This window comes from Phoca vitulina, unplaced genomic scaffold (assembly GCF_004348235.1).
Source record: "Phoca vitulina isolate PV1807 unplaced genomic scaffold, GSC_HSeal_1.0 scaffold96, whole genome shotgun sequence".
Lineage (NCBI taxonomy): Eukaryota > Metazoa > Chordata > Mammalia > Carnivora > Phocidae > Phoca > Phoca vitulina.
The window spans coordinates 1372026-1384706 of NW_022589799.1; the positions used below are offsets into that span (position 1 = coordinate 1372026).

The 12681-nt window shown below is 57.7% G+C and overlaps 1 protein-coding gene across 4 annotated transcripts; it reads right to left on the minus strand.

The window, feature by feature from the left end:
- Positions 1 to 104: 104 nt before the first annotated feature.
- ZNF687 (zinc finger protein 687) lies at positions 105 to 9693 on the minus strand. 4 transcript variants are annotated; one of them, XM_032397134.1, is made up of 10 exons: positions 8830 to 8935; positions 6194 to 6302; positions 3699 to 5821; positions 3375 to 3553; positions 2882 to 3058; positions 2631 to 2793; positions 2142 to 2474; positions 1936 to 2048; positions 1562 to 1703; positions 105 to 1416 (listed from the first exon to the last, which is right to left on the minus strand). In XM_032397134.1, the coding sequence occupies exons 3-10, from the start codon at positions 5802 to 5804 to the stop codon at positions 919 to 921; spliced, it is 3711 nt and encodes a 1236-aa protein (XP_032253025.1). In that variant the 5' UTR covers positions 5805 to 5821; positions 6194 to 6302; positions 8830 to 8935; the 3' UTR covers positions 105 to 918. The 4 variants fall into 4 exon arrangements, with proteins under 4 accessions (XP_032253025.1, XP_032253026.1, XP_032253023.1 ...); XM_032397135.1 differs by lacking the exons at positions 6194 to 6302; positions 8830 to 8935 and adding an exon at positions 9502 to 9693; XM_032397132.1 differs by lacking the exon at positions 6194 to 6302.
- Between the last annotated feature and the right edge of the window lie 2988 nt (positions 9694 to 12681).

Sequence of the window (12681 nt, forward strand, 5' to 3'; positions counted from 1 at the left end):
TTGTTTGAAATAAAGTCCTTAGTTAGCCATCTGTGTCATTTCTGGATTGTAATTTTTTTTTTCAGGGGTTGGGGCGGGGGGGGGGGGGTAGTTGAGTATGAGCAGACGCGTGTCCTGGATGCCAAAGGCACCACAAAGAACTGAGTGGAGGAAGACTGCTCTTTCCCTGCCTGTCTTGGTCAGTGTGTCCTTGTCCTGGGAAAGGCCTCCCCAACTTTGACTCTCTCCCCCTCCCCGCCAAGTCCACAATGTCCAGGTCACATAAAAAGAGGAGCGTGAATGGGGATTAAACCACGAGCAGTTTTAATGGTCTGGTTTTCTCCCTCCTATTATTTCCCCACTGTTAGTATTATTATTACTACAAGAATAAAGGATTCCTGAGAGCCTGTCCCCTCCTCTCCCTTGGGCCCCCCTTGACAGGACTCGTCCCTACCAACCCCCCTGGATTTCTGGGTAAAAAAAAAAAAAAAGTGAAAGGCACTGCAGGGGTGGGGGTGGGGCTCAAGTGCCAGGGAGTCTGAGGGGTGGTGCAGGGGCAGGGCCAGGCCCTTGAGGGTTGAGAAGCTTCCTGAGGGCCCCAGTGGCTGGGGGGGGGGGCCTTCCCTGGGCCCCACTAACAGGCCTAGGAAAGTCCCTCCTCCCAGCCCAACCCACTCGGGGTCTGCAGCAGGAGGATAATTAGTGTTGGGCTCAGAAAGGAAGAATGGAGGGCCCACTCTACTAGGACCCAAGGGCCAGACCCAAAGGGGGGACTGCAAATCACTATATCCTCAAAAGCCTGTTGTGTTTGGGGGCTGGGGGAGAGGAGCTGAACAAAACGTGAATTAGAATGAAATCCCTAGCCCAGGGACAAGACAGCAGCAGCGACCCAGGCTCCCGCCGAAGAGGGAGAGAAGGCCGGTCAGTCCAGGCCTGGGCCTAGTTGTCCCCACTGCCCCCTTGCCGAGCCCTGATGAACGCCATGCCGTGTGTGCGGAAATGGGTCTTGAGGTTGAGAGGGCTGTCACAGCTCTTGCCACAGACCTTACAGGTCAGCGGGCCTCCAGAAGCCGACAAGGGAGACTCTCCGCCCTCTGGGTCAGACCTCAGTGGAGGAGGGGCCTCTTCTTCCCCATCACCCAGGCCCAGGGCACTGGCGCTCCCCGCACCCCGTTTCTTCTTGTGGCTGATGAAGCGGTGCCTGTTCAGAGAGCCAGGGGAGGCGAAGCACAGACCACAGTCGAGGCACTGCTGGGCACCGCCATCCACCCTCAAGCCCACCATGAGGCTCTGCTCCACCGAGCCGCTGCTCCGGTAGCGCAGGGGGCCGTGGCCTCCCGAGCCGGGCCCGCCCCTGGGGGACTTTGCTGGAGGTGTTGTGCTGTCAGGCTCCTCACTGCAAGAGTCAGAGGACTGGCGGCGCTTCCGTCCCGGCCCCTGGCGAAGCGAGGGAAGAAATTAGGCCTCCCTATCACCCCACACCGACCCTGCCACCCCCGCCTAGCTTCCTGAGGCCAGGGCCTAGAACCCTGCAGTTTCCCAGTCCCACAGCCCCGAAAGAGCAGGCTGGGCCTCTGCCTACCTGGGCTCTGGCTCCGGGGCCCCGAGCCAGGGTGCCCCCCCGGCCGGGGGACTGGGCCCCGAGCGGCAAGCCATGCCGGACCTGGACGTGTTTCTCCAGGATCAGGCGGCTGCTGAAGGTGCGTTTTCCCTCTGTGCAATACCTGCAGGGGAAGAGTGGGTCACGTGGGTGCCAGGAGACTAGCCCAAACACCAAGGCCTGTGGCTGGGGGGGGGGGGGGGGGAGGGCAGGGGGAGGTGTCAACCTTTGGTCCACTCTCGAGTCATGGCTGGAAGGTACTTAGTGGGGCTGGGGGCATGGGGTGGGCAGGTCACTTGCTGCTCAGAAAGGGTAAGGGGCTGGGGGGGTGTTGCGGATGAGGTGGCAAGGGTTACCTGCATGGGTAAACTCGCTTGATACCCTCGTGATTAACCCTGACGTGGCGCCTCAGGCTGGGGGCGGAACAGAAGGAGCGCTCACACAGGCGACAGGGAAACTTTTTCACTGACTGGGAGAGCAGAGGGTAGGGAACCTCAGAGCCAGGCTCTAAGACCCCTCCGCACAGCCGCACAGCCCAGTCCCAGGGGGAAGGCCCACTCACCTTGCCGTGCTCCTTCTTCATGTGAGCCACATACTCGTCTCGCTCAGGAAACCAGGAGTGACAAAGGCCACAGGTCCAGCCTCCAGGGCCCCCACCCCCACCCTTGATGCCTTTGTTCCCTAGTTCCCGTCGGGGCCGTTTGGTTGGGCGAGGGGGCTCAGGAGAGCTGGGTAGTTCTTCTTCTTCTGAGGATGAAGACGAGTCCTCAGTAGGGGCAGCTGCTCCTCCCCGAGCCACAGCCAAGTCCTCGGGCTCAGCCTTGGGGGTCATAAGGGCACCCGCAGCCCCTTTCCCAGCAGTCTCCTCCCCCGGGCGCCCGGACTGATGGGTGTTCTGTGACAGGGAGACAAGGGGATGGCCACCGTGGGGGAGGGCCTGGCTTTGCCAGAGGCCTCGCTGCTCCCCCACGCCCACTTCCTGAGGGTTATGTTACCCTAGCCCCAGGTCAGCACAGCCAAGCGCCCCGCCCCTGTCCCTCAACTCCTCTACCTTAAGATGTTCCAGCATGGTCCTTTTCTGAGCAAAAAGCAGAGGACAAGATGGGCACTTAAAGACGCTGACACGCTGGGGCAGCAGGTGCTGGTCGAAGTGTGAGGAGAGGAGGGGTTTGTGAGTGAAGACCGTGTCACACATGGCGCACTTGTAGATCATCCTGTGTGGGCGGAGAGGACAGTGCAGACACCGTGCCCACCGGGGCCCCAATCCCGCTCCGGCCCACCCCGCTCCCTGCCGGGTCTCACTTGGCCTGCTGCGTGTGGAAGCTGGGGTGCTGGGTGTATAGGTGGGCGTGGGCGCTGGGCGCGGACTTGAAGGCCATGGGGCAGATGGGGCACTTGTGGAAAACCTCGCAGTGCGACGTCTGGATGTGGGACTTGATGGAGTTCACGCCCCCGAACACCACCGCACAGCTGGGGCACCTAGGCGGCAGGGGGCGCGGAGGTGAGGCAGGCTGTCTCCAGCCCGTGCCCCAGCCCGCTCACCCCTGGGAACTGGTGGACTCAGAGGTCCACGGCGGCCGCGGGGGGGCACGAGCAAGGCGGGGAGAGGAGGCCCGCGGAGGCCGAACCGGGGCAGAGACAGACAGATCTCGGCCTGAGGGGTTTAGCACGAGAGATGCGGCGCTCCCTGACAGGCCAGCTAAAAGGCTGGTGCTGGGACACCGGAGGCCGTAAAGTGCCGGGGGGGTCCGGGGGGGGCAGTGGCCAGACTGTGGGGAGGAGAGGCAGGAGGCACCTGTAGCCCACACGGCGAGACAGATGTAGACAGGCCTCCCGAAGATGGGTCTGAAAATTGGCTTGCAGGAAGTTGCCCCCACACTCCGGGCAGACATGGGGAGGCCGGTTCTTATGCATGCGCTGGTGGGCACTGAAGCTGCAGCGATTGGGGAGCATCATGGGGCAGGTTGGGCACACCTGTCGAGGGGGCGGAAAGAAGGGAAGTCGGTGAGGAGTGGCCTGTCCCCCATGACTTCTCCTGACCGAGCCCCCACCACCTTCCCAGATCCTACTCCCATGGCGGCGGCCTCTACCCCGGGAAGCGCCGCGAAAGGGAACTCACAGTGCTGCTGGCCCCGGGGGCAGGGGGCCCGAGCTGCTGGAAGTGGGCAGCCATGCCAGCCTTGTCCCGGCACTGCTCCTTGCACTCCAGGCAGCGAAAGCACGTGTAGGCCGAGGTGGCAGGGGCAGCAGGCGGCTCAGACGAGAGCGGCAGCACAGGGGCCTCGGCGGCAACGGCGGTAATGGCGGCGGTGATGGCCCCGTCACCCTTGCCCAAGGCAGGCAAGGCTGGAGGTCCGAGGGCGGGCGGGACAGCCAGCAGGGGCGTGATGTCCGGCTGCCCCACCATCTGGTCCAGGGCGACGGGCCTCATGACCAGGTGTGAGCACTGCATGACGAGCCCTTTGTCCTTGTGCTCTCGGGCGTGCAGCAGCAGGCTGCACTTGTTGAAAAAGACCAGGCGGCGCGCGCAGTGGTTGCAGGTGACCTCGATGCGCATGCTCCGGCGGTCATAGTGCCGCGCCAGGCTCTTCTCCAGCGAGAAGGCGTCCCCACACTCGAGGCAGCGGTAGCCTGTCGGAGGCAGGGCCAGCCCGGCCTCGGCCGGTGGGCTCAGGTTGGGCCGGTAGGCAGGCAGCAGGTTCTTGCTGTTGAGGATCTTGTTGAAGGCCTCCACCAGGCTGGACTGGGTCCGCGAGATCACCGTGCCACCCCCTGCACCTGGCCCGGTGGCCGCCTTGGAAGGCTGCACCATCACCACCGAGGCACCGTTCACCTTCTGCCCCCCGGTCCCCAGCCCTGCCCGCCCCTCCACCTTGGGCAGGGCTTGGGGCACCAGCCCTAGCACATTCTTAGCCAGCGTCTTAGGGCTGGTGGCAGCGCCCCCGGGCAGAACGACAGCTTTGCGGGCCACGCTGGCCGCCATCAGCATGGCGGTGCTTGCGTTCTGGATGGTGGCCACGGGCAGCACGGTGCCCTTTAGCCTTGTGCCGTCACCCAGCTGGACGCTCACCACCTTTGGACCCTCCGGGGTCGAGGTTGCAGGGGACAGCTTCAGGAGGCCAGCCTCAGCCAGGAGGGTCCCCTCAGCCAAGGGGGCAGGAGGATCAGGGTCTGAGGGGACCCGGGTTACCGTCCTTGTGATATTCCCGCAGGATGTTTTAATGGTCTTGATCCGCACCTTGAGAGGCCTTGAGGAGCTGGAAGAGGCAGGGGAGTCATTGCTGTCCTCATCTGCAGCCTCGGCTCCACTAGAGGGACTCTGGGGACTTTCGGGCGAAGGCTTATCCAACGGCCCCTCCTCCTCTTCTTCCTTCAGGGGCTGACAGCGGGGCACTTTGGGGGAGGCAGCAGGGCTCTGATGCCCGGGAGACTGCTTGAAGAAGGGCAACCCAGCAACCCCGGGAGGCGAGGCACTGGCAGAAACGCCCGTGGCCTCGGGGCTCGAGCCAGAGCCTAGCCCGGCTAGGCCCTGAGGATGAAGGGGGCTGCAGCTGTCCTGCTTCATGGTCCCCAGCGGTGGGGGAGAACCAGGTGGCAGCAAGGCGGGGCCATTCTCCCGGGACAGCTCAAAGGGAGAGGGGAAAGGAGGTGGGGTCATGGCCCCTTCCCGAGGCGGGGAAGGTGCAGAGGGAGGGAGGGGATCAGGGTGCTCCCCTGGCTCAGGCCCAAAATGAGCAAAGAGGTCCAAAGGAGCTTTGCCTTCCATGGCTTTTTCTTTCCAGGTACCTCCACTGGGAGGAGCTGGAGAGTGGGGTGTACCTGGAAGGGATGACTCAGGGCCCCCAAAACCATTCTGCATCAGACGAGGCCCCACAGGCCCTTCCTTAGCCACCCCCCCAGCCCGGGCCCCTTCCCCTCCTGAACTCTCAGCCGGGGACTCAGGCTGCTCAGGACACACAGTGTTCTTGACAATGACGCTGACTGCTGAGATGTCTGGCGGCGGCAGGCCATGATCAGAGGCCTGGGCTGGAACCTCGGGGCCATCCCTGGAAGCTGCTGCCGTTGCTTCTCCAGAGTCACCTCCTACACTGGGTTCTGGCTTTCCTGAGCCACCAGGCCCTTCGTTTTCTTCTGGCCCAGAGTGGATGGCTTCATTTGCGTCAATATCGGGGATGTCAAATGCAGCAAGGAGGTCATCAAAATCAGGGGTCTTCATGTCCCCCATGGCAGCAGGTCCCAGACCTGATGAAAATAGAAAAAAAGAGCAAGAAACTTAGCCTTCAGGAGGCAGGTACCCTGGCCCACCTCCCTTGGGATCTCCATATTTATCCTCTCGGGACCATGCACAGTCTGACTTGGGTACACTTTTACCACAGCGCAAATCCTACAGCTGGTGGAGGTACCTGGTTTGCCAAACCCTAAAACTGAAAGGTAGGTTATGTGCGCATTCCAGGGAAGACACCAAGATCGAGAGAAAGCAGAAGAAAAGGAACTTCTCAGAAATACAGCTGAGAGACAAGGATAACAGAGACAGAGGGAGTTCAGTGAAGATCTTGGTTGAAACCACCTCAGCCCCTCCTGTGCCCAGCACAAAACCCATCAATTAATCAATACCACTATTAAGGAGGAAGATGTACAGGACGCTCTGGGTCTAAGGGCTCATTCATGGCAGCATGGGATCCATTCATAATTCTTCATGGATCTTCTGGGGGTCCACAGAGATCTGAAAGGCCATGTGTACAAAGGGACAGTGACTTAAGCCAAGATGAAGAAATGATTCTAGTTCCAGCTTTATCAATGGCCTGATGTCCACTGCCTTACTTTTGAAAGGGGAGGCAAGTAACCCATACATCACAGGGTGATTCTGAGCACAATATGAATCATAACCCTGAGAGTCAGAACCCAGAATAGGATTTATTATTACAGCTGGGACAAAAAAGGACATGTCAGGTCAAGGAGGAACTGGGAAGGAGAAAGCACTGGGAATCTGGGGCTGGGGTCAGAGACAAGAGTCAGGGGTCAAGTCTAGGGACTTGGGGAGACCACTGGCACCTGGAGATCTAGCTTGGTTAACAAGGAGAAGTGGACTCAGGGAAATCACCCAAGAGACCAAGATGGACAGAATAAGACACAGGAACAGAAAGAGACAAAGACAAAAGACAGGGGAAAACCGTGACGGCAGCCTGGTCACAAGGGCCCCAGCCTAGGCCTCTCCTGTCACAAACACCTGCCGCTAGCTCACCTACCTTCCCCAGAGTGCCTCTGCCCTCCCGGGGCCAGCCCCTCCTCTCTCCCTCCCTCCCCATCTTGCTCTCTCAGGGCCAAACTCCAGGGTAACATCCAGCACAACCGCCACATAGGGGAAAAGCCAAGCCCCCTTACCCCTGTCATTCCTGCTCTGAACTCCTAATTCACACTCCTCACCCTTTTCATTTTCCCTTGGCAACACCAGTCCAGGAAGTCTTGCCCAACCCCAACCTGGCCCAGTGAGTGTGCATGCGCACACGCACGTGCGCGCGTGCACACACACACACACACAAAATCCCACAAGACACATGTGGCACTAAACCAACATGGCCAGCCTGAAGCTTGGGGGGGACCCGGATCTGTTCCTCACTAGTTTCTCCCCACAAGTGTTTCTAGATCTAGGAAGAAGAAACTGAAAAAGTCTCTGTCACTACACATTCTCTGCCCAGGATGCAAGCCATTTCTCAGGGCCAATTCCCTCACCTCCTGCCAGCCTTTAGACTGAAACTGGAGATGGTCCCAGCAGGTGGTAGCTGGCAATGGTGGGACCAAGGTAGGGTGGAGGAACAGGGGACCAACAAGAGGAAGAAAAGGAAGTTTCCCCTCACCACCACCCCCTACTTAATTCTGCAGTCTCTGGATTTAAACAAAGCCCTCCACCCTTTGCCTCTGCCCTGATGGAGAGCTAGGGCCCTCCCTCCTCTGCCTGCTTCTCTCCCCACCAGGAGAAACCCGAGCTACCTTCCACGCCGGCCCTCAGAAAAGTGGGCTGGTGGAGCACAGATCAGTGGCGACTAGGAGAAAACATCTGCCCACTCGCCCTCCCCAAGCAACTACCCCTTTGGCGTCCAAGTGACTTAGAGGTCATGCGATAGCCAGGAGCCGACGGTCCACCAAGCAGCGGGAGCTCAAGGCCAAAGAGGCTTCCCCCACCCCACAGCCGAGGCCTTTCTGCGGCTGCTGTGCCCGGACTCTTGGGCTCCGGCCCTCCCCCCTTTCCCTCTTGTTCTTCCCCAAAAGCCAAAGGAAGGGGCTGAACAGGAAGAGGGTGAACTGGCCTGGGTCGGCAGGGGGTTCCACTGCTCTTTGCCTGGCCCGGGGCCTGCAGAGCAGGGCGAGGGGCCGGCGGCCGGGGGCGATTAGGCTGCCGCCAAGCTGGGCAGCGGGCGGAATTAAGTCCCTGCCATCTGCCGAGGGCCGGCGCCGCGAGCATGTCCGGGGTTGCGGGGAGGGGGCGGGGTGTACAGAGGAGAAGCCACTGGGGAAACTGAGGCGCACCGCGCTTCTCTCGCTCCCACCGTGAGAAGGGAAGGACCGGCCCCGGCCAGGCCAGGCCCTTGGGGAGCTGCCGCGCAGCACCTCCCGGCCCAGGACTTCACCGGAGTAGGGGAGGCGCGTGGAAAGAGAGGAGTGGGGAGGGGACGGTCTTTGCGTGACTCGCAGCTCTCCGGCCGGGGTCCGTCCCAACTCCCACCTCCTCCCCTCCCGTCCCGGCGCGGCACAGCCTCCTCCTCCCGCAGACTCCCGCGGCTCCCTCGAGACTGAGGAGTGATCCGAAGGCGCGCGGCGGCCCGGGGCACGAGCCTGAGTCCGGCCCGGGCCCGGACGCTGACCCGCGCCCAGTCGGGGTGCAGGCTCCGCTCCGGCCTGGCCCAGCTCCCCCGCCCCCGCCCCCGAACACGGACACCATTTTAGGTCGCGACATCCCGCAGCCACCAGTCACCGGGCCGTGCTTCGGACGCCTCTTGGGCTCGGGGCGCCAGGACTTGGGGACCCCTACCCTCCCTCCACGTTTACCCGGCTAGGGGCTGTGCTTTCAACAGGCTGGGAGTTTCGCCCATCAGCCTCAAGGGATGGAGGCGGCGGCGGGGCCTTCCTAGAAGCCGCCCCAGGGGGGCGGCGCGGAGAAGGGGGTAGTTGACCAAGTGGGGGAGGGGCGGGGGTATTTACCCGCCCCCCCAGGGGGCGGGGCCAAGGGCGGGTATTACCCCAGGCATGCTTACTTGTTCCGCTCCAAGTGCGGGCCGAGACCCGGCGGTCTCTACCCTGCTCCCACCGCCACCGCCACCGCCGCCGCCCTCCCCGAGGCCGCCGCTACTTCCTGCTTCTCTCCCGTTCAGCCTCCCCCTCCTTCAGCTCCCTCCGCGTTCCAGGTCTGGGCTGCCCGCTTCCGCACTCGCCATTGGCCAACACCCCCGTCGTTCAGCACTGCGCCCCTCCCAGGCCCGCACTGGGTTGGCCCTAAGTACTGCCGCTCGGAACTAGCCCCTCACAGTCCTCCCAGCCTCATTGGGCAAGGAGCCTAGGCCTTCTGAAAATGCCTCTCCCCATTGGTTGCGCCGGGCCCACCTGCCCCATCTGGGCATCTAAAAAATGACTGGCTTCCGCTACTGTCGCTTAGAAAGAAGCCAATCTGATCCCCTGCTTTCCCTCTGGAGGTGGTGACTGTCCCAGGTGCGTCTCCGCCCCCTCACTCCCTATTGGCCGCAATCTTTGAAGCCCGCAGTTCACTTATGCAAATTAAAAGAACTCTCAGCTTCTATTTGGTGGGCACTTTGAGGAAAACCTCGTCGACTCTGAGAGAAGCCCGGATGCGTAGATCCTTTCGCTCTGTTTTCTCAAACTAAACCCCAGTGTCAGTCATGCTGTGCAGAAGTCACAAAATGGGACGTTACCCAAAACATTACGTCATCTGGTTGACCAGTTCCTTGCCGTTTTCCCACTGTCTAAATCGTCATATAGTCTGGATGGATGGGGTTCTCGCGCGGGCCAGCTCCTGGGCGATGGCGTCACCCGTCCCTTCTCCCTCTGCAGGAGGGCGTGCAGTAGGGGCGGGATTAGGAGTGTGGAAGGAACCGGCACCTGGAGCCCGGGACAGCCCTGCAGACCGGAAGTGGAGGAGAGGTGACGTTAGAGTGCTGGCGTGGCCTGGGCCATTTCCAAAGGGATCTTAAAGCGGTATGCTGGTAGGCTTCCTAAGCACGGGGATGGGGTGTGAGCCGGCTGTCGCTTCCATTTCCCATTTAAGAGCTCTCCTTTCCCCGCCCCCAGCACGGGCTGGGGGTGGAGTCGAAGCCGGTTTTCCCGCGCTTTGTTGCCACGCCCCCTGGAGGCGGGGGAAGGGGAGGGGATGTTCCGCAACCAAGTAGCGGTGGTACTCACAATACATATGCAAGCCTCGCGTGCCCTGCAGAGCACAGGCTCACCGGCCTGCGAACCTCCGCAGCTTGCGGCGCACGAAGACGTTCATCACCGGGATGTGGTTATTTTAAAAGTGGTTTTGTTACCCTGCGCAGGGGTCACTGGACCTCTAGACCTCTGGATCTAGGACTCTCCGGCGTACCCTGAGAGTTTGCATGAGTAATAGCGACTGTATTGAGATGTGAATCCGAGCCTCTGGGTGGAAATCTTGGGAAATCTATGGTTCCATCGGGCAGGTCGCTCGACCTCCCTGAACCGGTTTTCTCATGGATAAAATTGGGGTTATAATACCAACCGACATGATTGTTTTTGTGAGGATCAAACGCATTTAGTGCACCTGGGTGGCTCGGTGGGTTGAGCGTCTGCCTTCAGCTTGGGTGGTAATCCCAGGGTCCTGGGATCGAGTCCCGCGTGGGTTCTCCGCTCAGCGGGGAGCCTGCTTCTCCCTTTCTCTCTGCCCCTCCTCCCCGCTTGTGCTCTCTCTCTCAAATAAATAAATAAACATATTTTTAAATTAAAAAAAAATAAACGCGTTTAGAACGTAAGGTTCTCTGTAAAGTGATGGGCAAATGGAATTAGTGCCTCCCTGTCTGCCGCCTTCTTGTTCCAGGTTTGCCTGCAGTTACTCCAGCTCACACAGCTCACAGCGTGGATGTAGCCAACCGGCATTCCGTTCCCACCTCCTCTGCGTCTTCCTGCATGGAATAATAGTCACTACTGATGCACACGTACTGTGTGTGGGACCTATTATAAGAATTTCATGTATATTAACTTACATAATCCTTACCACAACCGCATGAGGGAGGTACTATTATTATCTCCATTTTACTGGGGAGGAAACTGTGGCACAGACAGGTTAGGTTAGGTATTAAGCAAGGTCAGAAGCAGTGGAGTTGAAATTCTAAGGGTCTAGAAAGCTAAACAGGTTTCACAGATTCTTTTGCCCAGAGAGTTCTGAATAGAAGTTTGTTCTTCAGTTAGATGCACTATTCACTCACCTAAGAAATATTTTAATTCAAACCAATACTTGAGCACCGTCTATAGGTAAAATACTGTTGTAGGCACTGAGGATACAGCAGTGAACAAAGCCGACAAGAATATCTGTCCTCATGAAACATACAGAGAAGACAAACAATAAATATGGTAAATAAGTAAGATAAATAGAAGCATGTTAAAATCGATAATTGCCAGGAGAAAAATGAAGCAAGACTATTAAGCCATGAAAAGAAATGCAGGAAGTTTAAATGCATATTGCTAAGTGAAAGAAGCGAACTGGAAAGTCTGTATACTGTAGGATTCCAACTATATGACATCCTGGAAAGAGCAAAACTGTGGGAGCAGTAAAAAGATCAGTGGTTGCAAAGTGTTCAGATGGAGGGAGGGATGAATTGGTGGAGCACAGTGGATTTTTAGGCAGTGAAACTATTCTCTATGATACTGTCATGGTGGATACATGACATTATACATTTGTCAAAAGCCCTACTGTAAACTATGGACTTTAGTTAATAATAATATATCAATATTGGTTCTTTAATTGCAACAAATGTACCACACTAGTACAAGATGTTAATAAGGGAAAACTAGGGATAAGGAAGTATACAGTAACTGTAATTTCTATTCAGTTTTTCCATAAACCTAAAACTGCTCTAAGAATTATGCTATTAATCTGTTTTTAATCTGAAAAATAAAGAGGGAAGGAGGACAGGAAGTCTGGAAGGGTTGCAATTTTAGATAGCACAGACAGTCAAGGCCTTTCTGAGAAGGTGGCATTTAAGTAAAGGCTGAAAGTTGGTGAGTGAGCCGTGCAGCTATCCGCATAGCTACCTGTGAGACCACTCCAGAAAGAGAGTAAATACTAGATCTTGAGGTGGGAGTGTGTTCCAGAGGGGCAAGGGGGTGGGAGGAATGGATCAGGTCATGGGATGCTTTGGGGGCTATTGGAGGGACTTTGGTGTTTTCTCAGAGTGAGATAGGAAGGAGACATGACATAGTGGCCTGACTTACTTTTGGGTTGGATGTGCAGGGAAATGCAAATCAAAACCACAATGAGATATCACCTTACACCTGTCAGAATGGCTAAAATAAAAAACACAAGAAACGAGTCCTCATGCAGATGTGGAGAAATAGGAACCCTCATGCAGTGTTGGTGGGAATGCAGACTGGTGCAATGACTGTGGAGACTACCCTATGATCCAGTAATCACACTACGGGGTATTTACCCAAAGGATATAAAAACACTAATTCAAAGGGATATAAGCGCCCTATGTTTATTGTAGCATTATTTACAATAGCCAAATTATGGAAGCAACTTAAGTATCCATTGATAGAGGAATGGATAAAGAAGATGTGGCATATACATATAATGGAATATTATTCAGCCATAAAAAAGAATGAAATCTTGCTATTTGCAATGACATCAATGGATCTAGAGAGGATAATGCTAGATGAAGTAAGTCAGGGGCGCTGGGTGGCTCAGTCGTTAAGCGTCTGCCTTCGGCTCAGGTTATGATCCCAGGGTCCTGGGATCGGGCCCCGCATTGGGCTCCCTGCTCTGCAGGAAGCCTGCTTCTCCCTCTCCCACTCCCCCTGCTTGTGTTCCCTCTCTCGCTGTGTCTCTCTCTGTCAAAAAAATAAATAAAATCTTTTTAAAAAAA

Bases quoted from the DNA above. Each gene is read 5' to 3' on its own strand.
- ZNF687 (XM_032397135.1), bottom strand. From the start codon at position 5,804: ATGGGGGACATGAAGACCCCTGATTTTGATGACCTCCTTGCTGCATTT. The intron at 3,554-3,698 runs GTGAGTTCCCTT...CCCCCTCGACAG, and splicing joins CCCCCGGGGCCAGCAGCACT to GTGTGCCCAACCTGCCCCAT. The intron at 1,704-1,935 runs GTAACCCTTGCC...CTTCCCCTGCAG, and splicing joins AAGCGAGTTTACCCATGCAG to GTATTGCACAGAGGGAAAAC.